Below are 24,333 nucleotides of genomic sequence, written 5' to 3' on the forward strand. Positions count from 1 at the left end.
AATATCAGTGTAATAATCTGCTGTTATAACAGTTGTAAATATCTGTGTAATACAGTAACATGATGCTTAATCAGTTAAAAAAAACTAAATTGAAAAAATTATATTCAAATTCAATTTCTTTTACCACTAGAATAAAAGTATATAAATTAAATTTAGCGAGAATTACAGTGAAAACATATTTCATGTGGCAAAGATTATAACAAGCTTAAGACGTATAAATAAAAATGAATTTAAAAGACTATATTTCTCCCCAATGGCATAAAATGTTTTAAAAGTAAATTTAGTAAAACATACTGCTTACTATGAAAATGAATTTATATTTTTCATATTTTTAAATAATTTAATTTTTTTTGGTTGTGATATAAATTAACTTAATTTCAAAAAAATATAGATATAAATTTAAGATTGAACATATTTTATAATACTTGCACATCATTTAGTAGACAAATCATGTACCCATATAGTGAGTGCAATGTTACTCAAATAATTTAATTTAATTTAGAAATATAACTGTCATGCTTAAATTATATAACTATAAGTATAACATAATACAACATTATTCAATATTAGTTGCATTCAAATTGTAATTATCCATGTTATGTACCATTATGAATTTGATTAATGTTTAACAAAAAAATTATTATAGCAAAAAGGATTAAATAAAATAATTAATCTCACTTAAGATAGTATGAATTAATTTGCACAAGAGATTGATTATGAGTTTTATTTAAAAATATCAAATATTAGATGCTTTATATTTTTGTAATATATGAATATTTGTTTTAGAGGGTATACATAAAACATACTAATATTGGCCACTAATAATAACAACAACAACATTTGAGGGGTAATTACGATGTTTGGAATGATAATTATTTGATAGTTGGATAAATATTGTCCTCATTTTAGTAGGTAGGGATTTAAGTCCTTGAATGTGAATCGTGAGATCCTGGAATTGATTTCTTCTAAATATCTGGAAATAAATCGATTTCGTTATATGTTTAGATACTCGGATTCTAATGTAATTAAAAGTTGATAAAATTATTTTGATAGTTTTGTAAGCAAAATATCATTATATTTATTACATAATATTAAAAATAGTGCAATTAATAAATTAAATTTTTTAATTAATATATAATTATTTCCATTTATTATATTTAAATAGTATTCTCATTAGTACATAAGTTACATTTTTTAAGGCAAAATATCATTAAATTTATAATGTAATATTAAGAAAAATAATATAATTATTTTTATTTAAATATATTAGTCCAATTAATTTTATTTAATTATGTTTCTTTTAGGATATAAGTTAAATATATTAACTATATTTTCCATGAATCAAAAGAAAAAGGAAGTATTTTTTTGGTGTAAAGTTGAGGGGGTCTTTGATAATTTACTAGTTTTGAATTGATTATCTTAATATTTCCTAAAATGAGGGAGTTCTATGATAGTTTCTTTTAACATTTGCCGCTTTAAGCGATTAAAAGGAGCGAATCGGTGGCCGGTTACATCCGCATTATTAAAAAAATAATAAAGGCAGCTGCATGACATGCAGCACTGCATTACAGCCCGACCCTATATTATATATATAAATATATAGTCCCATCCTATCACTGTGACTGCATAAAGTAAAAGGATGTAACATCTCTTCTGGCTGCAAAAAACGAGCCATTTTCTAGCCCACTTTCCCACCTCTGCCTTCCAACTTTCTGAGAATCCAAACACCAGGTAGAGTATTTGGAGCAACACCCAGAATATAAGAAGGGAAAACGAGAGTAGTTTTGTGAAAAATTTTTGTTGATAAAAAATAGAGAGGATGGGCGAGAAGGATGACGGATTGGGTTTGAGTCTAAGCTTGGGATGTGCTGCAAGAAATGAACCTTCTTTGAGGTTGAATCACATGCCTTTGTCTTCTTCACAATCCATGCAAAATCATCATAAAAGAAGCCCTTGGACTGAGCTGTTCCATTCGTCCGGTATGTTTGTTTGCTAATTTCTTCTTTAATTATCTTAAAAACAATCAGTAGTTTTTATCTTCTAAGCCCCCCCCCCCAACAAAAAAAAAATTACGCTCAGTCTCAGATCTGTAATATTCTTAAACATCTAAATAGATCTTCTTTTCAGTTCCCTTTTCCGAAAATATCTTTTGGCTTTGTGTAACAAGCTAAATTTATCGCCTTTGCATTGGCTTGATTCTGACCCCAAAATGGCCTTATTAGTGTTGTTGATAATCACAAAATCGCCATCTAATTATGCTTTACAGATCGAAACTCAGATACAAGATCATTCCTTAGAGGAATAGATGTGAATCAGGCACCAACAGTGGCAGATTGCGAGGAAGAAAATGGGGTTTCATCACCAAACAGCACTGTTTCTAGCATAAGTGGAAAGAGGAGTGAGAGAGAGCCCATTGGAGATGAGACTGAGGCTGAAAGAGCGTCTTGCTCTCGCGGCAGTGACGACGAAGACGGTGGCGCTGGTGATGCATCAAGAAAGAAGCTGAGATTGTCGAAAGAACAGTCTTTGTTGCTTGAAGAGACCTTCAAAGAGCATAGCACTCTCAATCCTGTGAGCGGCATTTGTTACTTCCTTGTTATTTTATTTGCTAGTGAATAAGGGTTTTCTTTTATTCATTTTTCTTATGGGAATGTGAACTGATGTTGCTTACCGTGTTTCACAGAAGCAAAAGTTGGCTTTGGCAAAGCAGTTGAATCTTAGGCCTAGACAAGTAGAAGTGTGGTTTCAGAACAGAAGGGCAAGGTTAGTAATTTGTGGATTTCTTATGGGTATTGTTGTCATAGTTTTGAATGGATAATTGCCTCCTCATTCGGTCATATAGTTGACCATTTCAGATAAGAAGATTTCGGGTGGTTTTAATTCTACTTGCCATATGGGCTTTGACAGTTCAATGTCATTAACTAAAAGTTATTAAGTGATAGACTTAATTTAATGAGACTGATTATCTCTCATTATTGCTTGTATAATTCTAAGTTGTGAATATTATAAAAAAAGAAAAAAAAAAAAGAAACTGTATGTGCATAGAAATGTTAAATGGGGCTTGATTGTTTTGATTCAGGACAAAGTTGAAGCAAACAGAGGTTGATTGTGAGTACTTAAAGAGATGCTGCGAGAATCTAACGGAGGAGAACAGGAGATTGCAGAAGGAAGTGCAAGAGCTTAGATCATTGAAGCTTTCTCCTCAACTCTACATGAATATGAATCCTCCCACGACACTCACAATGTGTCCCTCCTGTGAGCGTGTGGCTGTATCATCGTCGTCGTCGTCATCCTCTGCTGCTGCCAACGGCACCACCCGTCTCCCCATTGGTCCTAACCATCAACGACTGACTCCAGTGAGCCCTTGGGCAGCATTACCAATCCACCACCGGTCGTAATTATCAGCTTGGAATAAGGGCATTGTCCGTAAAGAAGTTAATTGTTAATTAGAAAGATGAGTAGTAGGTTTGATTTTGTTTGTTATTATAAACTGAAGGCTTCTGGGGTAATAACTGAGATGCTCGGTTGTGGACTAAGTGGGATTTAGTGGGAATGGGGAGGGACAACGCTTGTGGTTCAAATGAGGCTAAGCAATGAAACAATTATGGAATCAAAGAAGATGATAATTTTTTTTAACTCCTATTATATTGGTGCCTTTTCCCCATCCAAAAAGGTTTCTAAGTTCACTGTATCTAGGTTCACATAGTTTGGAGTCTTCATGTCAATTTTGAAGGTGTTGGTTATACTTAGGATCTGAGATCTAGTAAGACTGTTGGTTATAACTGGAGCTAGACTTGGCTTCATATCATATTGTAATATACATAGATTATAACTATTTAAAAAGCTTTGGGGGTAGAAAAATTACTCTTTGTTGAGACTTTGGATCTCTCCCCTGTGAAAAATCCTCCCAAAACCAAAGAACAACAAAATTGTCTCATTTTTTACGCTTCCAAATCAATGTTCAGTATTTTAACACATTATTAATTTGCTCAAACCAAATACCAAAAACAAAAAGACCTAACAATTTTATTCTCTTAATCATTATGTTTGCAATTAATTTAAAACCTAAAAATATAATTTTTTTTACAAAGTAGTAAAATCAACTAACACAGGAACTAAAAAGATACCTCATTTTTAGTCTTCAATTTGCTAGGAGACTGCTAGTTCTTTCTGGAAGATAAACAAGGAGCAAAACAAGACGTCTACGCAGCAAGATTTTCTCCTACCTAAAATATGAATTGGATTTTTACTATTAGGCCATGTTTGGTTGCAAGAAAGAAGGAGAGAGGATCGGGGAAAAGAGAGAGGGAAGAGGAGAGTGGGATAATATTATTTAAAAAACAGAGCACTTTTTGTTGGTGATATTCATGCTTCCTATGAAAACAGTTTCAGTTTTCAATTCATCTTAAATCTTTCTACAGAGATCAAAACTCTGTTATCTTTTAGGCTCTGCAAAACAAAATGGTAACAAAACTTGTGTTTGAGATTTCTGGGATTCACTATTTATCAATTCTGAACAAAGACAAGATCGATAACACAACCAACAAAACGAAAGAATTGTATTGAATATTAATTTTTTTAATATTTTTAACCTTGGGCCAACTTACAGACACAAGCAAGAAGGGCCAACCACAACCCAATAAACCAATGAAGAAGAAAACCGTTGTATTATATGAAGATTTAAGCTGGAACCCTCAATTTTTTAGGGCCTGACCTGTTATTTTCCCATTAAAATTTTTTAATTTTTATCATTTTACTACTAAATCGCTAACTTCATTAATAAATTGTTAATATCACAAGGGTGTTTTAAACATTTCATAAATTTATCAATTAATTATTTTAGATATATTTTATATTATTTTTGTTTGCATATAATTACTTTTATATCTTTTTAATTAAGAGGGTTAAATCATATTTATACATTTTAAGGGCAAAAAACTATAATTTTTAGTTAAAAGTTATGTTAACTCTTATAGTTTAGTAGTAAAATGATAAAAACTGAAATATTAAATAAAAAATAGTTATTAGAAATTTTTGGTAGTAAAATAATGTATAAAAAATATTAAATGATAAATAATAATATATATTTTTTCTAAATAATAATATAGTTCAATATAATGATAAATAATTAATTAATTAAAAATTTTTAATTTCTTTAACCAACCTATGTATATCCACTTTTTATTAGTAAATTTTCATCAATTAAAAAACCCATTATCATTTAGTAAATGCAATAACCTGATAATTAACAATATAAATATTCTTAAATATTAATCCATAGATAACTAACTAATTACATCCGATCAATATCTAGAGATGCATTTAGAACAATACACAAGTAAGTTACTCAAACTTCAACAACGACTGAGAGAGAAATTACTAAGGTTTTATGACAATGACATTAAATACAAAATATTTTTTTGCTCGTTCAAATCAAATCCACCATTCCTCTTTTATTGTTGGAATAGATCTCTTATTGTGCAAATTTTGAAATAGGTATCTTGTTTTGCAAACCTTGAAATAGTTTTCTTATTGTTATGGAAGCATGGCAAATGTCTAATTGCAGCTTAATTGAGACTCTAACTTTCAAAAATCACTTTATATCTCAATTATATTTGAATATACTATCTTTATCTAAAAGAATATGCATGCATAAGTATTATGCAATGAAGCTTCCTTACTTAACGTGTCAAGAATTCAATTTCAAATAAAAAAAATTGAGATACTCCTATTTTATCCTATCTTTTATTATTATTTTTTTTTATATTTTAAAAATCACCTTTAATCATTTGTTAACTAGCTAAATTATTTAACTATTTGGGCTTAGCCCAAGTGGCTAGAGCCACTCCTCACAAATGTGAGGGAAGTGGTTCGAGTCTCCGCAGACGTATTGTAGGGGTTTAATTTAAATGTCCTTCCTTGGAGTCTCAGAACTTGAGTGAAGTGAAATACAAGTATGCAACCCAAGAGGGGGGGTGAATTGGGATTCTAAAAAAATTATTCAATATTAAAGAAAATCTTAATGCAAATATAACTCAAATTCAAAGCAATAACAATTAAGATGATCACAATATAAAAAGATAAGGGAAGAGAGATTCAAACACGAGATTTTTACGTGGTTCGGCCAACCTCGCCTACGTCCACGCCTCCAAGCTTTCCGGGCTTGAGGATTCCACTAAGCAAGCCTCCAAGGCTTCAAATGCTTACACTTGACTTCCAAGGTGTCAATGGACCTTTACAACAAGAGATTATCCCCAATCTCTTAACCCAAGTGTATCCCAACACTTACAATCACTCAAAGTAAAAGATTACAAATTGTTTTGCCTCTCACAATATATAAGATTACACAATGATGTTTGATATGTGAGTAGATGAAGCAAGAATGTGTTCTAAGCTCTATGAAGATTGTATTCTCGAATATTAGCTCAAATGGTTGTGTTGTGATCAATCTTCTTTGAATTTGAATGAGCTTATTTATATTTGGAGCTGAAAATCTAGCCGTTACAAACTGTCGGACAGAAAACGGTTCGCCGTTAGCCATTAACGGTTAACCGTTTAGGCTGGTCAAAGTTACCGTTGAGCCAGATTTCAAATAAACGGTTTGCCGTTTAGGATTGCCCTTTCGCCGTTAACTTCCAGAGACCTGCACAATGAACATCAGTTAATCCGTTTTCATTTAGCGGTTAAGGGTTTGCATAAAGTGGCTTCTCTGGGTGTTATCGGTTGACCGTTTAAAAATAAACGGTTTGCCGTTTGTCTCCAGTAACCTGCACAATAAATTAGCCTTATCAGTTTTCGTTAATCAATGCCAGAGGAGGACAACCTTCAATTCTGGACGTTATCGGTTAACCGTTTAAAATAAACGGTTCACCGTTAGTGTCCAGTAGCCTTCCCATCTTTGGTGTTTCCGTTAAGCATAAACGGCTAGAGCTTAGGCAAATATGTTGCTCTCTGGTGATAATCGGTTAACCGTTTAAAAGCAAACGGTTTACCGTTAATTTCCAGTAACCTCCCTATCCATTGTGTTTTCCGTTTTCCATAAACGGTTAGAGGTTTAGGAAATGTGTTACTCTCTGCCTATAATCGGTTAACCGTTTAAAATAACCGGTTCACCGTTTATAACCAGAATTGCAATTTTAAACATGTTTTTGCAGAGAATTTCTTTCTAATTTGAAAAACCATCTTTTATGAAGAAATAAGGCAATGATTAAAAGAGTTTTCGTTTATTAAGAAATAGCTCCAATATTTATGTCAAAATACATTTAAAATTTGTTATCATCAAAATCAATATTATTAACATATTTATGTTAACATGAAGGCAGTCTTTCTCCCAGACTGGGAGTTGACGTCCCTCGAATATTTGAGAGGGTGAAAAATTTGAGCGGTGCCATATCAATATTGATGTCAACAGGTCTCAGTATATATATATATATATATGATTGTACATATCAATTATACTCTTGTATAATATAAATTGTAATTTAAGCAATAATATCATGTCATAAAAAAAAAAAACTAGCTGAATTATTTTTAAAATAGTTAGATTTTCTTATCAAGAGGGATAATAATTTAACGGTACATATTTGTTGCATTATCCGATGCAACAGAAAAGTTAAAGCGATCCCTTCTTTTAATTGCTGGTAATGCGTGATTGATTTGCACAAATATTGGGTTTCTATATATATATTTTTTAATAAGAAATATGGGTTAATTAATTGAAGAGAAAAAAGAAAAAGAGGGAGAATGGGAGACACATGAAAATGACACAAAGGGCCCAGAATACGGAAAAGACGAGAAAGATTTGGTTTCCCTGTGGAAGAGAGAATTGAATAAACAGAAGAAAAGACAAAAAGGGGAGGCCAATTTCGTCAATTAAGCCAACGGTAATAATAATAACAACGTCACTTTTTTCTTTCCCTCTGTCTGTTTCTCGCATACTTTGATGACTTACATGTCTTGCCTTAGCTTCAAAGTCTTCCTTTCTCGATCAAAATCTTCATCATTTCAACCACCGAATAGAGGCATAAGACTAAGAGACCTAAACTCAAAACAAAGCAAAGCAACTCATTTTCTTCAACAATGGCAGATTCCGAACACTCGTTCGCCAAAACCCGTTTGCCTGGGGAGCTAAATTCATCTGCTGAACTAAAAGGCAGGAAATCAGTTGGGCAAGTTAAGTCCTTTACTCACTTTTTGGGTAAGTTTCTTTTCTTTGCCCTGTTTCTAATTGCTATTCCACTTTTCCCTTCACAAGCTCCTGATTTCATCAATCAAACTGTACTCACCAAGTTTTGGGAGCTTGTTCATCTTTTATTCGTTGGCCTTGCTGTGTCCTATGGCTTATTTTGTCGTCGAAATGATGATGGCGACATTGAAACTCATTCTAATAACACCGATGATTCGTACTCATACGTGTCTAGAGTGCTTCATGTTTCTTCTCTCTTTGATAATGGGTTTGATAATTCGTATGGATTTAATGAAAAATATGCTTACCAAACTGGGTGTTCTGATAGTGGAAGCTCTGTGATTGGTGACCAGAGCAAAGTCAGATCTTTGAATCCTGAAGTTTGGTTTCAAAACCCCAGTGGGTGTGGTGAGAATAATGTGAGTCAAGCATGGAATTATTCACAGTATGTTCAGTCTGAATCAATGGTTGTAGTGAATCAAGAAAATTGTGCTGTCAATGAATATGGTGAATCTGAGTTGATGATGGATCACAAACCTTTGGGTTTACCTGTTAGGAGTCTGAGATCGGGAGTAAGAAACCAAGATTTTTCTGAAATTAATAATGGGACTGAGTCTAGTTCAGTTTCGACTTCTTCGTCAATTAGTCCTAAGGAGAGCATCGAGAACACATTTGGTGAAGTGAGTCCTTTGAACTTGGAGAACAAGTGCAATGAAGGTGAAAGTGCTGCATTATCTTCGCCAATTCCATGGCGTTCGATATCTGGCAGAATGGAAATGAGAGAAAATGTGGGTATTGCTTCTCATCCTTCTCATTTTAGGCCTCACTCGGTTGATGAAACTCAGTTTGAATCACTGAAATCGCAGTCCTTTTGGTCCACTGAAAATTTTTCTTCCCAAATCAGTTCAATGTCTGATTCACCAAATAGGCTTTCTCCCTCCCATGCTGTTAGTTCAGAGTTAGAAAACCAGGAAATGGAAGACTTGGGAGAAGAACAGAGTTATCGGAATTCTTATCCTCCAGCTAATATGCCTACAAATGGTAAAGCTTCACTAAATGCATTCCATATTAGACGTTATACTAGTGGCTCTTTGTTTGAGAAGAATGTACAGAAAAGCTTTGAAGATAACTCGAAGAATAGGGATGAGAGCCAAAGAAAGGATCAATTGGATAATCAAGAGTGGAGATCAGGTTCTTTGAAATGGAATGGAAGTTTGGACAAAGCTTCATCAAGGGGTAAATCCGTTAGGACTTTTAGATCTCGCAGATATGAACCTGAGGCAGCGAAAAGGGGAGAGAAATCTGGGAATTGTATTAGCAATGATGTTGGGAAGCCAAAGGAAGAAATTGAGGCAGTGTGCAAAGGAAAAAGTGAAATGGCAAATGGAGGCCTTGATAATCTATCAGCTAGTGCCAAAAAACAGGATGTTGATTATCACTTTCCTATGCCAAAGCCAACACATTCTCAGTTTCAGAAGAGGAAGAATAAAGAACATAGTCAGAGGGTTGCTGTAGAATCTAAAGAAATATCAGAGAGTAAGGCTGAAAATTATGAAGTCAAGTCTGATGAAGGGTCTATGACTAACAGTGGAAATGATGCTGAACCTGATCCGATGACTAACAGTGGAAATGATGCTGAACCTGATCCTAATGAGGTTGATAAGAAAGCAGGAGAATTCATAGCCAGATTTAGAGAGCAGATCAGGCTTCAGAAAATGGCATCAATCAGCAAATCCAGAGGGCATAAGCATCACCATTTTAGATGAGTACAACATGCTCATGGTGCTCTGTAGATTTCTAACAGTTTTTTTAAGTCTGTCGAATTTCCATTTCTTAATTTCCCTATGCACATTTTTTTACATCTTTTATACCTTTTTATGTGTTTTTTGATTATATAGTGATGAAGGTGGAAGTTTGTGCCTTTGTGGCCTCTGTATCCACCAACTTCACAGAAGAATCACAACTGCCATTCCTAGTTTCCTGTGAATGAGTTTCTTATGTATTTCGCTTTATTTTTTTTTAATTTAGTCCTTGAAAACTTCAACCTTCAAATTATGAATTTTTTTGCTTACAATTTCTGTAGACTATGTGCAGCTTTTACTTAGCTTTTAAAATTCCTATTTAGCTTCTTCAGAAGAGCACAAGTTCTCTGCCTTAGCATTTCAAACAAGTCGCTGCTTTGACATGGACCACTGGAGGGTTAAGAAGAATGATGTGGAAAAGAGAAGAAATACTCAGTAGGTTTCAAGAACTTTATGTAGCCCACATGCCCTAAAATTTAACCGAGATTAGTTTCCTTTATCAATGTGATTGAAGTTGTTTTGAATTTGCGAAGTTTTTCTCGTTCTGTTAATGGCTCTGGTATCTTTTTAAATGGTTTGGAAATGTTATGAGACGAGGAGAAAGTATAGTTACGCATACAGATCGAAAAATGTATAACCCTCATGAAGTGTGTTACATAATAATCATTCATTGCATACGACAGGGATGCTGAGGCCTCCGAAACAACATACAGTGAATTATATCTTATAGGAAATAGACCCGACTTGCGCTCGTATTTGCCAAAACTAATCTTTCAGTTATATGTATGCGTAGGTGATTTTGGTGATGCCTCCATACTACAGCTAACAGGGTGCTCATTTTATATATACCAGGTCTATTAGACCAATTAAGAAAAGAAAATAATAATCATTGTAACCAATTTTCATTTTAATTGCGAAAATATCCAATAAATAAAATTTGTTACATGTCAGTATAGAAGCCCATTGCTTCTGCAGATGTCTGGTGTTCATCCTAATCAGAATACAAAACATTGTTATGGGTGAGAATTTTACTTGAATGGCCTTACATCCATCCAGTTGCAGATAAATAAGAATCCAGTTAAACATGTGTATCTAGATGTATAATCATTCTCACGTCGTATCTTTTAAAACAAAGATTTCTTGTACACGTCATACAGTGTATTAGTTAATTGAACAAAAAATGATAAAAACATTAACACACCACTATATGATGTATAAAACGAATCTATATTTTAAAAGATACGAGCAGTTGCACTATATATATATATATATATATATCATCTAACACATTGACTGTGTAGTGTGTATAGATAGATAAACTAGTACGGCCTCTACTGTTAACTTTCTTTGTTGCATCTACTCGGTCATTCTGCTTGGATGACTCGTGTAAAATTAAGAAGAAATTTTAATTAGGACAAAAAAATCTTAGTATGGTGTGAAACTGAAAATCCGTAGCTAGATATCTAAAACAGTGCTGGATTTTGAACCGTTTTAATCTTTTTACGCCTGGATCATAACTGGTGTTGTGCCCAACGATCATAAACGGTTATTTCCTTGCTTATCAAGTTACATTTGACGTTTTGGCGCCGAAAGATTTTCTATCTGAACATCGAATGAAACCAATTCCAAGAGTTTAAAATATATATAAAAAAAAAAAATGAACTAAGACTGCACAATTAGCGCGAAGGCTTCCAAAACGGTGGCGTTATCAGCGTTTTGCTGACACAAGATTAAACCGCCAAGCCAAAACGGTGTTGTTAATCAAAATCGAATAGGTCTTCCAACGGAGGGAAGATAACCAACCGTATTTAGTCAACGGGGCCGTCAAAATAGGGTCCGACAATCCTCTTATTCCGTTCCGTTTCGAAACGGAGATAAATGAAAAAATAAATAAAATGTTGAGTTCCTTCACTCAAATGACGCGCAGCGTTAATTTCGTTTTCGAGGGTTTGTTGACAGAAAAGGAAAGCTGAAGAAGTCTAAAGGAGCTGAATAAAGGTAACACAGGAAAAAAGGAAAAAAAAAAAAAAAAAGGAAACAACTTTCTTTAAAATCTTGTCCGAGTTGGACAATTAGCTCCACAATATTCGCAATCTCTCCTATTTCCTCTTTTGTTCTTCGATTTTGTCGCATCCGGTTTGAAGAATCTTACTCTTTTTGTCTTTAGTTTTCTGGGAAACTTTCATCAACAACAAGCACATTCTTGAATCAATGAATTTTTCTTTTTTAATCTTATTTACCCCGATTCGACTTCAGAATCATAACTTTTCTTGTCGTATGTTTTCGATTCTAATCTCGAATTGTGTATGCTGATTCGAGTTTATTTTCCTTTGAAGATTTTTTAGTAATTTACGATTAATTGTTCGATTATTATTATTATTATTATTACTCGGCTTGAGGAATGTATATTGAGGAAGTGAAAAGCTGGGAAGATCAAGATCACGATCAACTAAACGGTGATCTTTCTTGTACTAAAGACGTTGTCGTTTCGGATGCTAAACGCATTTTGGTTGGAGCGGGAGCTCGCGTTCTTTTTTACCCGACTCTGTTGTATAATGTTGTCCGAAACAAAATTCAATCTGAATTTCGATGGTGGGATCGAGTCGACCAGGTATAATTCGCTCACTATAAGATTAATTTATATAAAATTCCCATTATTATTATTTTTTAGCTACTGCAATTAATTTTTTTATTGAATTTTTAGATTTTATTGTTGTGACATGATAGTGCATTATATATAATTAACATACTGCATATCGCCGTGTTTATAAGGCTTTTTTTCCCCCTTTGAATAGATGATTTTGTCAAAGAATTTTTTTTTTTTTTTGGTCCAAAAAAAAACAAAAACTCATGGGATTTTATGTTTATATCTTCTCAATCCTTGTGTTGATGGGTTATTGTATCAGTTTATTATTTTAGGTGCTGTTCCATTTCCCGCTGATGTTCTGCGCTTGAAGGAACTTGGTGTTTCTGGAGTGGTGACATTAAACGAATCATATGAAACATTGGTCCCAACATCGCTATATCATGTGAGTATATAATTTGGGTTCATAGTTTCATTAATTGTGGCTGCTTCAATCTAAGCAATAGCTAAAAGCTCTAGAAGGTTGCCTTCACAAGCATTTTCTAGTAACCAGACTATTTGCTGTCTCCCGATGTTGCTATGCTTAACCACTTCATCAGAGCTTGGCCCCCAAACTGCCACTTTATTCATGGTCTTTTGGCTTATGTTAGGCATTCACTATGTAGTTGTAACACAACCCTACCAAGCTGCCTCTGAGTGAGAGTGATTTACAAGGATGTACTCGTTTAACCTGGCTAGCAATCTCAAGATAAGCATCTTCCAGTTTGCTTCTATTGCGGAAGTACTATTTTTCGCAAGATCCATCATCTGCGTTTGTATTTGTCTTTAAACAGAGATAGTCCTGCATTTTTCTAGCATCTTATTTGCTGCGAAATTCTACAATCTTTTGTTGTATTTTCTCCAGTACATCATGCTGAGACGCTATATAGGATTTGGACATTTGGTTATGGTTTTTATATACATTTTGGCTTAACCTGATTTAGAAATGTACCAGATCAGCGGTACTCTGAACTTTTTCATTTGTTTCCATATATGTATGCCTCAATGCTTATAAACTATTTATTTAACTGTTTCTTTAGGATCACAACATTGATCATCTGGTGATTCCGACAAGAGACTATCTTTTTGCTCCTTCATTTGCTGACATATGCCAAGCTGTAGATTTTATACATGGTATTGCTCTCTTAAAATTGTATGCTTTGCAAGGATGTGTCATTCATTGCTTGTGAACTGCTTAAGTTTAAGATCCTATTAAGTTAAATGTTGCAACTTGAATGAAGTTATATGTTAGGATTTGCATTGTGTTCCACTTTCAATAATTGAGCCATAGATTGAGTCTCATTTCTAACATCATAATTCAATGGGTTCTGCCAATTTAATATTGAAAAGCCACTAAATTAAAGCCCTGCTCTGTCTTCTTCTCTTTTTCCAAATTGGTGGTGTCCTTCCATACAATAACCAGCTGTTGATTTCTATTTTGAGGGATGCAAAGCAAATTGTTTGAGAACCAAGCCGCAACTGGAGGTGCCTTGTTGACTTATTTAACAATTGTCTTATTCTCTCTTGGTTGCTTTAAGTAAACAATTGATCTGCAATATGATTTCTGAGTGGCATTATTTTATATATAATTGGTCTTGCTGGCATAGCTTTAATACTATCTCACTGCTCTTACCCAGCAGAGTTACTCTAACTTTGCAATCCTTCATTATGTTACTAATGTATACTTATTTATGCTTGTGTCTTTTGAAGAAAATGCATCTCTCGGGAAGACAACATATGTTCACTGCAAAGCAGGTCGAGGGCGTAGCACAACCATTGTTCTCTGCTACCTGGTGTGTACTGATAATAAATTCAATCTAATTATGAGATACTTTGCAATTTCAACTCAAATTGAGATTGCAGTTTTCATTACAGGTGGAGCACAGACAAATGGCTCCTGAAGCTGCATACGAGTATGTGAGATCTATCAGGCCGAGGGTACTTTTGGCCTCTTCCCAGTGGCAGGTATGGAATGGTCCGGAATTCAAGCATTCCTTTAATGAAGTTTATTCCTGAGTTCACTTGCTGCAATGTCATAATGCAGGCTGTTCAAGACTACTATCTTCAAAAGGTGAAGAAAATTGGAAACTCTGACTGCATTACATTAAGGACATCTCTACCTTTCCCTGTGGATCAGGACTCAGAATCCTTTGACGACGGCTCTGTAGTGGTTGTAACCGAAACGGACCTTGATGGATATGATGCTAGCTATGACTCAGGTGTAGCAGGGAATCATAGGTTGGCAGAATTGAGCTTGGCTTGCAAGGTTCAGTTTGCTAGTCAATCAGCTATCGCTAGACTATCATGTCTCTGGCCTCGGTGGCAGGAGGACCATAAAACGTCAAGACAGAAGCTCAGAAACTCAGTGGGGAATGATCAATTAGGGAGTCTTAGTGTTGACATCTGGGTTTATTGAGATGCCGATATCTATTGCCACTGTTCCATCTAATTTTTCGTGCTTATATTTTTATTGAATGCAAGTTGATGAAATGCTATGTTTTTTGTTTTTTATATTTATTTCTTTGTTAAGTTGAGAATGAGAAGAATGACGGGAGAAGAGCCTTCTTGGTTTTGGTCCTTCCCACAAGGAAAGTCTTCGAGATACCTGGGAGTTTAATGATGTATTTACCAATCGAGAATGGAAATAAGTTGAAATGGTAATTTTTTTTTGTTGTTGTTTAATTTGTATTTTTTGCATTGTTAAAAGATAATTTGGGAAAATTGAAAATGTATTGAGTAATCTTAGGAATGGAATTCTGATTCCTAATTGCTTAAGAATCAGAATCTCATTCTTGATTCCCAACAATAACAATCTAATTAATTTTATAAGAAAATAATGTAGTAATTCTTATTCTAATAATCTCATTCCCGTTATAAATTAATAAGCACTCTATAAATTACACAGTGGGTTTTTTCAATTATTTTTCCATGTAATATGATTGCAAACATACAAATCTATTCTCTTCTATATAATAATTCATGCTTTTTGTTATTTTAGTTACACATGTCACTTTATATATTAGATGATGAATCTTATAACTAATAAAATTATTATAACATCTAATAAATGAAAGTGGCAAGTAAATTGATAGATGAATGTTTGATTTATTTTAAATGTTAGGGTAAGAACCGTATTAAAAAAATGGAATGTAATATAATCAATCATTCGCCTGCGTGTGGAGTTTGAGAGGTGAGGTTTAAGCATCAAATTTTGAAACTTTGAGGTCTTACTGTCGAATTAGTGACAATTTTTTTGTTTAAAGAAAAAAAAAATCATAATCATGTCATTGTAGCCGATGCCAATAATTTGTTTATTTTTGTTAGGATAAAAAAAAAATAAATGAAAGAAAGGTAAAAAAACATATCAAAGAAAACTGGGTCCGTTTGACATGCCCCACGGTATCTTATACAACGCTTGCAAACAAGCAATACGACTGATTTTTAACCGGTTAATATAATAAAAATTATATTTTTATTATTTTCAATTCGAAAAGATATTGCAGAATTTTTATACTTTATAAACAGTACAAAAAATTACAAAAATAATATAATGGCCATGGCCGCCAAGATGCGTGCTGCGTAGAACAAAGACAAATCCAGCCAATTTTACAGCAATTTTCATCATCAAGATTAAGTAATTAATTAGTATCAACTACTACCATCAAAAGCAAAAGTCAAAACTCTCAAGTCCCAATACACTGAAAACTAGCGAACAAGCCGATGGCTTATGGAGAAAAGGATAAAAATTTCATAATTAATAACAACTCTTACCTCAAATTCTAATTTCTTTTCTCCTCCCACAGAGTTGTTTCATCTAAAAAATAAATTTGAACTAATAAACATCTCAAGAGATATTTAATACAAGATATGAAAACAACAAGACAAAAACTAATTACATACAAATTTGTGCACAATTAAAATTCACAATTTGTTCATTAGTTATGTGTCATCCATAATTAGTTTTTGTGTGAAAAGTGTCAATTGACTTTATTATTTATTATTAATGTGCTAATTTTATAACCTCTATCAATGAGTGACTCATCATTTAAAATACAAACTATATAAAGTGTAATATCACTCTTGATGGTATCCATAAAACCATAATATTATGTGTAAAAAATAAGAGTGGTAATGTTAAAATCATGCTCACATGAGTGGAGAGGGAATTAGATTGTTATTATCAAACTATAATTAAAAAAATAATAATGTTGAGTTTTTTTTTTTAATGATCGGATTATAATATTGAGTGTTGTTATACCATTAATCACAATTTCATATGTATAATATATATTATGCAATAGACATTGAAGGCTAAATGAAATAATTTTTAACATGTTCAATTTCTATGAGATAATTTTACATGCATAAGAAGTCGTATGCATATTACTCAAAATATCATAAGAAAACTCGAAAAGATGGTACTTTATGTTTATACATTGTTACTCAAAAAATCAAATTAATACTCCATATGATGATGCTTTATATTATTTTCTACAAAATTAATTTTGTTCTATTGATTTTATTAAAAATTTGATGAGTAATTATAAAATTTGTTATATTAGTTATAATCGGTTTAGGATGAATTGGATTTATAAAAGTATAAAAATTATGCTCATTAATATTAACTTTCCTTATTCAAATAAAAAAAAAAAAGGGCTAACGGTTCCCATTTTTATTTAACATTGTTCGTGTTACACCGAGGGGGTTTGATAATTTTATAATTTAAATAGCTTTATTTTGAAGTTAGGTAAAGAACAAGTAGCCATCTGATAATTGCCATTGGCTTTGCCATATAATCAAATAATTCACAGCCCGCCCGTTTCGGTAGCCGGATTTAACTGCAAAATGTAGTGACCGTTGGATTGCCTCATTAGAAATCCAACAGCCAATGAATTTTAAATAAAAAATTCAAATGCCGCTGTATCCTGTATGTGACACAGCGCCGCACGGCAAGATACAAAAGATTAATAAATAACTTAACTGTTAATTGATAGTTAATAAATAAATAATTAATTAATCTTATTTATATATCACCCACGAATGAATCAACTGAAGTAATGATGTGGTTTCAATGATATTTATTATTATTATATTCAACAAGAGCAGGGACACATTTAACCAGCGACAGCGAGCCAAAGATAACACATAGCGATTAACTAGCAACAGGGAACGAGTATTTTCAGTTAGTACTAGGAAGTAGGAAGCTATGCAGATGATTTTGTCGTCATCTTCTTCTTCTCTACCTATCCCTTCGTTTCCTTGTAAGTTGCTATTCTCTCCCTCTCTTCGTGTTTACGTTACATGTTTATAGAATTTTTTTTTTTCATTTTCTGGGTAATTTTCGAGTTCGTGTTTGCTTGTGAGTTTGTCTCTGCACTGAAATTGGAATATGGGATTAAAAGCATTCGTTAGAGTATGGATTTTGGAAATTTTTACACAATACCCGAGCATTTCTTATGGGTTCAGTTTATTTGTCTAATTATTTTTCTGGGTATATGAAAAAACCTTCATTCGGATGATTTTTTGTAAATTACAATGTGAACGAAGGTGCTCCTGCTTCATTCGTATGATTTATCTATCCTCTTCTCTTTCCTTCCTTGTTAAATAAATGTGTTTCTTCTCAAATTTTCTTGCAGGTAAATGCTTTTCGACATTTCACGCTTTACGAACTTTCTTTCCTCAAAAGAAGCATATAGTGCGTTGCAGCTCAAGTCACAACTTGAAAGATAATGGGTTAGGACTTTGATCCCGGCTCCTTATTTTATCTATAACTTTGTGGGTTTCTTACTGTTATTTATCATCTAATGTTTTGCCAAGTTTAGATTCCATTGCAAGGTAAAATTGAAGCGGAGGGTTGTCCCTTTCCTTTTGTTCTCATCTGGCTTGTTCCCAACTTTATCTGCTTCTGGAAAGACGAAGAGTAAGAACCCGTATGATGAAAAACGCTTGTTAGAACAAAACAAACGGATGCAGAAAGAAAATAGTGCGCCAGAAGGTTTTCCAAATTTTATTAGAGAAGGTCAGTTTCATGCAATCTCAGATTTTTCCATCTTCTGGAAACTATAGCATAACATCTTTAGAAATTGCCAGTTTTCTTTGAATAATCAGTCTGGTGCAAAATCTTCAAATTGCAATGATATTACAGTAGCAGTATCTCTGTGTCTCTTTGAGAGTTTTGTCACAAATAGTTAGAGATTGGAGGAATCAGCAGTGATGTTTGTGGGTCTGTATCAGGTTTTGAAGTTAAGGTAGTAACATCAGAGAATTACACAAAGCGTGACTCGGGGCTTATATACCGGGATTTTGAAGTTGGTAAAGGTGATTGCCCAAAGGATGGTCAGCAGGTTTTTCTTTTATCGTCTTTGGAAGCAATATCTTCTTGTTCTTGTTACGATATTTCAATACGAGCAGTTTAAGAATCATTTTAAGAATTGGCTGCACATATTAAAACTGACTAGTTTAAAATGTTTTGACAATTTTACTCTGAGAAAAATTGGCTGTGATGAACAGAAGTAACAAATTTAAGCCATTAACCATAGAATACTTCTAGCCACTCATGAGCTGCACGACTTACTTGACATTCTTTGCAGGTAATTTTCCACTATATTGGCTATAATGAGTCGGGCAGACGGATTGACAGCACCTACTTACAGGGTTCTCCTGCCAGAATTCGTATGGGCACTAATGCATTAGTTCCAGGTTGAAAGAGATAATCTGTAGAGAATTTAACAATTTACTGTGCATACAGAGATCATAAAAATGCTAGAAATTGCTGAAATAAAAACCCTATGCAGGATTTGAGGAAGGAATTCGAGACATGAGACCAGGAGGAAAAAGGAGGATAATCATTCCTCCAGAACTTGGACCACCAGTCAGTAACTGAAATTGTTCATCTCCTTTCATCTTTGACTTTCAACATTCTTTCTGCCTCCTTTTCTTATATGCTGCCAATTAGTCAAATATATCAAGAATACACATGATCAGCATATGCATACTGCTAAACTTTGCTCAAATACTGACTCGGAACTTCATCACTAAGTAACTATCTTGTATTATGCAGGTAGGGCCTTCTACATTTTTCAGCGCAAAACAGTTTGAAGTGTTCGATGTGGAGCTGCTAAGCGTTCAGGATTGTCAAAGGAGGACCATTGGCTTTTACTCTGATGTCGTGTGTAATTGATGGGGCTAATTTCTAATATTTCTTGTCTTTGATTTGCCTTCTCACTTCTGGAAATGTATCAGAGCTCCAATGAAAATTCATGTTTGCTAATTAAGCAATAGATTACGGCAAAAGTCCTCTATGTCGTTTCAGTGCCAATATTTTCTTTCTTTTGGGCCTCTTGTTCAATCATGCATCCAATTTAGGTAAAAAGGAAATCGGCGGTTTTGAGGCCACGATCTCATTGAAGATTTTGGGATTTTTATAGCCGCGTCCACCAAAATCGAAAATAGTATGTGCGTTAACGACATTACCAAATATGCTAAGACAGTAAAAAGTCCCTTAAAATCATTATTCACATCCATAATGTTATGAGAAAGCAAATATTGTTAACATAGTGATGCAGCCTAATGATAAGAGAATATTTCCAAATTTTCCTTCATCACATTTAGTTACCTATAATTTTAACAATACGTAGCCAAAAGAAGTATTATTGATACAAGGGGCTGGCCCATTCAGTATGTACAAGAAAAACTACATTGTGCACAAGTTACAGGCTCGAAGAGTCCTATATTTCATTATCATGTTGTTACTGGGCTTCTGCCACAGCTACCCTGTGGTAAACAATCGTATCTGAACTTGGATCTGCATGATACTGGCCATAAAATGCATATAAACCAATTGATATGAAGCTGAGAATAACAAATCTCCACCATGCCTCGTAGTGCAACTGCATGAAAGTCAAGATAATTATCACAAATATCCTTCCCTACTCTAAATTCTTAGATATTTCTCCATCAGTTTTGTACGTAATTGTGACTCTAGGAAGGTGCAGGATGCAAAAGTGGGGTAGAAGAATACCTGAGCAAAAAGGAACAAGTTGAAGAAAATAGAAACAGCCGGCAGAAGGGGAACCCCAGGACACGAAAACCCTGGAGGATCCGAATAACCCTGAGACATAAATAGGAGGAGGTAAAATAATGAAAACATTACATGAAGTGTACAGGGCATTCAAAAATTCAAACAACTGAAGTAATTAACCAGAGAACAATGACCGCTTCTAAACAACTATAAAGGCAGCTCATTATTTACAATGCCCATCAACAAGCCCTTTATAACTTATGACTTCAATGGTTCCACCCACTACCCTAAACTGTTATCATATTGATGAAATTTTTTCTAAATACCAGTATCCACTAGCTATCCATATCTATTATTTGCTGCAAGAGCCCAGAATCCCAAAGCATGAGGTTCAAAAAATTGAAAATAGCTGCATTTAGTGAGTGGAGCCATCACCAACTATTTTGTGTCCATGTTAATGCTTTATGCAACTAATTACAAGAACATCATTTTATATAGAGAGTAAAGGTTTATAACTCACGTGTCGTAAGCAAAGCATGGCAGAAGCGAGTACTGCAATAACAACTGCTACTATCAGAAGAATATATGAAGCATTAATACGGTAAAACAGTCCAGCTCCAAAACCACAACAAGCGATTATAATAAGACAAATGACACCCTGCCGCCAGGCTGAAGTCAATCTTGATGAATCATTTCTCGATGTCCTATCCTTCCAACGAAGTGCTATAACACAAGCTGAAACAACAGAATAGCCAGTCTTAAACCAGCCAATGAAAAAGGTAAGCTCCACATGACAAATATTAGTTTCCTTGGAAATCCTACCACACCATCATGCATCAATATCCTTACCGTCATCATGCATCATGAATGAAACTGAAAGCAAGAAAGTAGGGTCAAGCCTAATGGCATAAAAGTAGGCAATAATTTCAGAATTTACACTAAATATATCAAAGGCAAGAACTGACTATGACCTACCAATGTGCCAACTGAAAGAATGTGTGAGAGCACACGCACGTTAAATAGCCCTGCCAAAATACCAGCAACAATGCCAACCCAAACCTGGGAATGAACAGGAGTGTGCCGTTTTGGGTGCACTTTAGCAAATATAGAAGGCAGTAGGCCATCCCTTCCAAGCCCAAGATATAACCGTGACTGTTCATAGAAACATCCAAGTCATTTACTTTTGCAAAGGTTACATGGTAAGGACATCTCAATAATGAACTCCGAGAATCCACTCACCTGAACATAAAGACCAACAAGGAGGGTTGTTGTAAGTCCAGCCACAGCACCAAAGCTGATTAACACTGAAACATATTTCAAACCCCTGGACGCAAAAGCATCAGACAGAGGAGCATCTTCATCAAGGAATTTGTAAGGTACCATCCCGGTGAGAACTAAAGAGACACCGACGTATAATGCAGCACATATAAGAAGGCTTCCCAAGATGCCTATCGGCAAATCCCGCTGAAATGTCAAAATTAGGAGGTAAAAAGGATGAAATGGAAGCTATTTAGAATGAATTCGCACAATCAATTGAAGAAAACATAACAAAAGATATTCACAACTGGACATCATTTTGGATTATATAATACACACCTGAGGCTTCTTAGATTCTTCAGCTGAATTAGCAACTGCATCAAACCCTACATACGCAAAGAATACTACAGTAGCTCCAGTCAATATTTCTTTGAAACCATTTGGAGCAAATGGGGACCAATTGGAAACATCAACCTCAAAAGCACCAGCAAAGATTACAACAATGACAATGATAACCTGCAGTAGAATTGGAGTCTAAATATTATTGCTGATTTAACCACGCCAGGGACTTGAGTCTTCTGTTTATGCAATTTTTACTGAAAAATTTGCATTAAAAAAAAAGGACTGGTAACTGTATCGTGAAGAAATGAAAGCAAGTAACCTTTAACAAAATAAGAGTGGAAAAGAAAAGAATGGTGAGATGGTGGATCACCTTTACAACGGTCATGCACGAGTTCAAAACAGAAGATTCACCGACACCCCAACATAAAACTATAGTCAGAAGTGCAAGGAGAATTGGAGCTAATATATTGATGGATAGAGTTCCTCCCAAGAACTCTTCACCACCATGTCCAATCCAGCTTGGTATGTTTTCTTTGAAAAAGGGAAAGAGCTCCAAAATTGAAACTACATAGCTAGCTAAGCTTCGTGCTATGCTCGCTGCACCAATATGGTAGTCCAACATAAGTTGTGCAAAAACAAGAAAAGCTGTAAGTTCATTGAATGCTGTATACGCATACAAGTATGCTCCCCCAACAACGGCAGGAAAACGAGATGCCAGCTCAGCATAACAGAGTGCATTTAACACAGAAGCTGCTCCAGCAAGTAAGAAACTAATTGTAACTCCTGCAGTACCAAAAGCAAATAATCAATAAGCAACGTTGAGCAGAACAACCATATGCATACATGAAAAATTAGTACAATGCTACACATTAAGTCATAAAAATTCATAACTACAATTGCATTCACTCAATAGTTTCCACCACTACTTGGACACCTGGCAACTGGCAATTAATGATAGGTGCCATGTCAGTCGACACAATCTTTGTGCCATGTAATATTATTTTAAATTTTAATGTACAAGGAATTATTGCTCTGATAATACTCGATAAGGAATTGAATTCAATTATTGAAAGGGAAAAGTGAACCAAGTAAATTCGTGAAAGTCAACGGATTGAGCAAGCAAATAACGGACCTGGACCGGCGTCGCGAGCCACGGTACCGGTGACAACGAATATTCCGGCGCCAACAGACGCGCCGACGCCGATGAGCACCAGTTCGAAGAGTCCGAGCCGCCGTAAAAGTCCTTCGCCATCATTTGTACGGACGGACGGAGCAGTTAGGGTTTTGGCTCGGAGAGCTGAAGACCAGAAATGAGAGAAACACGTGGGTGGTGGACCTGACGCAGATGGTGATGATGACGATGACGAATTATTGTTGCTTTTTTCGATCTGAACGTTTTCACCTCCCATGATTGATAAATTTTATTAATTGTCGGAGATGAACAACGTCGACGTGTCATCGTTAACTTTAGCAGCTACTTGTATTTATAGGTCCGAATTCTTTCTTCATCCAGTTCGCCAAAGTGCAGTTCGTTAGGCTGCTATTTCCTCACGTGCTCCATTACAATAGTTATTGTATTTAATGGGCCGGGCTTAGATTTTACAAACTGGGTTGCCGGGATGGGAATCCACGATTAGAGTTCTTTCCAGTTTGAAGAGCAATGCTTTTCACACCCCTTTAATGTTCTTGTAACATGCCATTTTTGTAATCGTAATTTTATTGTTACTGAAAATTACATAAAAGGATTAATATAAATTTAATTAAACTAAAAATATCTTGATAAGTCATAAAACTCTTAACTGTTTCTTAATCTTAATATATGATAAATTAATTTTGTTGATAAAATTAAAATAATTTTGAAATGATTAAGAAATAAATTGCCTGATAATATATATATAATTAACTTATTTTAAATGATAGTGAAGATTGATTAAAATTCTATTGTAATTTTATGTTTTTTTGTTATTTAATTAAGGAAAGAGATATAAAGAATTAGAAGTGGGGTTCCTAACAGTTTTTAAATGATGTTAGAAGCTCCACTCCAGTTAAAAATGTCAACAATGTAATTTAAAAAAAAATTGCAATTTCCGACGTTAATTTGATA

General features: G+C 34.2%; 5 protein-coding genes across 7 annotated transcripts; 4 read left to right on the forward strand and 1 right to left on the reverse strand.

Moving 5' to 3' along the window:
• Window positions 1-1,598: 1,598 nt before the first annotated feature.
• LOC102607474 (homeobox-leucine zipper protein ATHB-4) lies at window positions 1,599-3,645 on the forward strand. Its single transcript, XM_006464381.3, has 4 exons — window positions 1,599-1,979; window positions 2,267-2,571; window positions 2,684-2,763; window positions 3,080-3,645. The coding sequence occupies exons 1-4, from the start codon at window positions 1,820-1,822 to the stop codon at window positions 3,396-3,398; spliced, it is 864 nt and encodes a 287-aa protein (XP_006464444.1). The 5' UTR covers window positions 1,599-1,819; the 3' UTR covers window positions 3,399-3,645.
• A 4,278-nt stretch (window positions 3,646-7,923) lies between these two features.
• On the forward strand, window positions 7,924-10,172 carry LOC102607181 (uncharacterized). The gene has a single exon (XM_006464380.3). The coding sequence runs from the start codon at window positions 8,080-8,082 to the stop codon at window positions 9,949-9,951; it is 1,872 nt and encodes a 623-aa protein (XP_006464443.2). The 5' UTR covers window positions 7,924-8,079; the 3' UTR covers window positions 9,952-10,172.
• Window positions 10,173-11,666: 1,494 nt separating this feature from the next.
• LOC102606672 (phosphatidylglycerophosphate phosphatase PTPMT2) lies at window positions 11,667-15,292 on the forward strand. Of its 2 annotated transcripts, XM_015532599.3 has the most exons (7): window positions 11,667-11,985; window positions 12,387-12,598; window positions 12,894-13,016; window positions 13,651-13,744; window positions 14,321-14,403; window positions 14,474-14,575; window positions 14,655-15,292. In XM_015532599.3, exons 2-7 carry the CDS (start codon window positions 12,389-12,391, stop codon window positions 15,024-15,026), a joined length of 984 nt encoding a protein of 327 aa, XP_015388085.1. In that variant the 5' UTR covers window positions 11,667-11,985; window positions 12,387-12,388; the 3' UTR covers window positions 15,027-15,292. The 2 variants fall into 2 exon arrangements, with proteins under 2 accessions (XP_015388085.1, XP_006464441.1); XM_006464378.4 differs by having other exon boundaries at window positions 11,673-12,598; window positions 14,486-14,575.
• Window positions 15,293-17,689: 2,397 nt separating this feature from the next.
• On the forward strand, window positions 17,690-19,928 carry LOC102631276 (peptidyl-prolyl cis-trans isomerase FKBP20-2, chloroplastic). 2 transcript variants are annotated; one of them, XM_025098120.2, is made up of 7 exons: window positions 17,690-17,871; window positions 18,247-18,343; window positions 18,433-18,629; window positions 18,845-18,954; window positions 19,201-19,309; window positions 19,405-19,497; window positions 19,671-19,789. In XM_025098120.2, exons 1-6 carry the CDS (start codon window positions 17,817-17,819, stop codon window positions 19,491-19,493), a joined length of 657 nt encoding a protein of 218 aa, XP_024953888.2. In that variant the 5' UTR covers window positions 17,690-17,816; the 3' UTR covers window positions 19,494-19,497; window positions 19,671-19,789. The 2 variants fall into 2 exon arrangements, with proteins under 2 accessions (XP_024953888.2, XP_006464440.2); XM_006464377.3 differs by having other exon boundaries at window positions 17,692-17,871; window positions 19,405-19,481; window positions 19,671-19,928.
• A 265-nt stretch (window positions 19,929-20,193) lies between these two features.
• On the reverse strand, window positions 20,194-23,706 carry LOC102630975 (cationic amino acid transporter 9, chloroplastic). The gene is made up of 8 exons (XM_006464376.4): window positions 23,362-23,706; window positions 22,600-23,012; window positions 22,227-22,403; window positions 21,870-22,094; window positions 21,606-21,782; window positions 21,151-21,387; window positions 20,631-20,720; window positions 20,194-20,499 (listed from the first exon to the last, which is right to left on the reverse strand). The coding sequence occupies exons 1-8, from the start codon at window positions 23,636-23,638 to the stop codon at window positions 20,359-20,361; spliced, it is 1,737 nt and encodes a 578-aa protein (XP_006464439.1). The 5' UTR covers window positions 23,639-23,706; the 3' UTR covers window positions 20,194-20,358.
• Window positions 23,707-24,333: the final 627 nt, after the last annotated feature.

The sequence above is a fragment of the Citrus sinensis genome, chromosome 3 (genome assembly GCF_022201045.2).
Source record: "Citrus sinensis cultivar Valencia sweet orange chromosome 3, DVS_A1.0, whole genome shotgun sequence".
Lineage (NCBI taxonomy): Eukaryota > Viridiplantae > Streptophyta > Magnoliopsida > Sapindales > Rutaceae > Citrus > Citrus sinensis.

Excerpts from the sequence above, each read along its gene's own strand:
- LOC102607474 (XM_006464381.3), top strand. The coding sequence starts at position 1,820 with ATGGGCGAGAAGGATGACGGATTGGGTTTGAGTCTAAGCTTGGGATGT. Across the intron at positions 1,980-2,266 it reads TGAGCTGTTCCATTCGTCCG|ATCGAAACTCAGATACAAGA; the intron begins GTATGTTTGTTT and ends TATGCTTTACAG. Across the intron at positions 2,572-2,683 it reads AGCATAGCACTCTCAATCCT|AAGCAAAAGTTGGCTTTGGC; the intron begins GTGAGCGGCATT and ends CGTGTTTCACAG.
- LOC102607181 (XM_006464380.3), top strand. The coding sequence starts at position 8,080 with ATGGCAGATTCCGAACACTCGTTCGCCAAAACCCGTTTGCCTGGGGAG.
- LOC102606672 (XM_015532599.3), top strand. The coding sequence starts at position 12,389 with ATGTATATTGAGGAAGTGAAAAGCTGGGAAGATCAAGATCACGATCAA. Across the intron at positions 13,745-14,320 it reads AGCTGTAGATTTTATACATG|AAAATGCATCTCTCGGGAAG; the intron begins GTATTGCTCTCT and ends TGTCTTTTGAAG. Across the intron at positions 14,576-14,654 it reads TGGCCTCTTCCCAGTGGCAG|GCTGTTCAAGACTACTATCT; the intron begins GTATGGAATGGT and ends GTCATAATGCAG.
- LOC102631276 (XM_006464377.3), top strand. The coding sequence starts at position 17,817 with ATGCAGATGATTTTGTCGTCATCTTCTTCTTCTCTACCTATCCCTTCG. Across the intron at positions 18,630-18,844 it reads TCCAAATTTTATTAGAGAAG|GTTTTGAAGTTAAGGTAGTA; the intron begins GTCAGTTTCATG and ends GGTCTGTATCAG. Across the intron at positions 19,482-19,670 it reads CTCCAGAACTTGGACCACCA|GTAGGGCCTTCTACATTTTT; the intron begins GTCAGTAACTGA and ends TGTATTATGCAG.
- LOC102630975 (XM_006464376.4), bottom strand. The coding sequence starts at position 23,638 with ATGGGAGGTGAAAACGTTCAGATCGAAAAAAGCAACAATAATTCGTCA. Across the intron at positions 22,095-22,226 it reads AAGAATCTAAGAAGCCTCAG|CGGGATTTGCCGATAGGCAT; the intron begins GTGTGTATTATA and ends TTGACATTTCAG. Across the intron at positions 20,500-20,630 it reads ACTTGTTCCTTTTTGCTCAG|TTGCACTACGAGGCATGGTG; the intron begins GTATTCTTCTAC and ends ACTTTCATGCAG.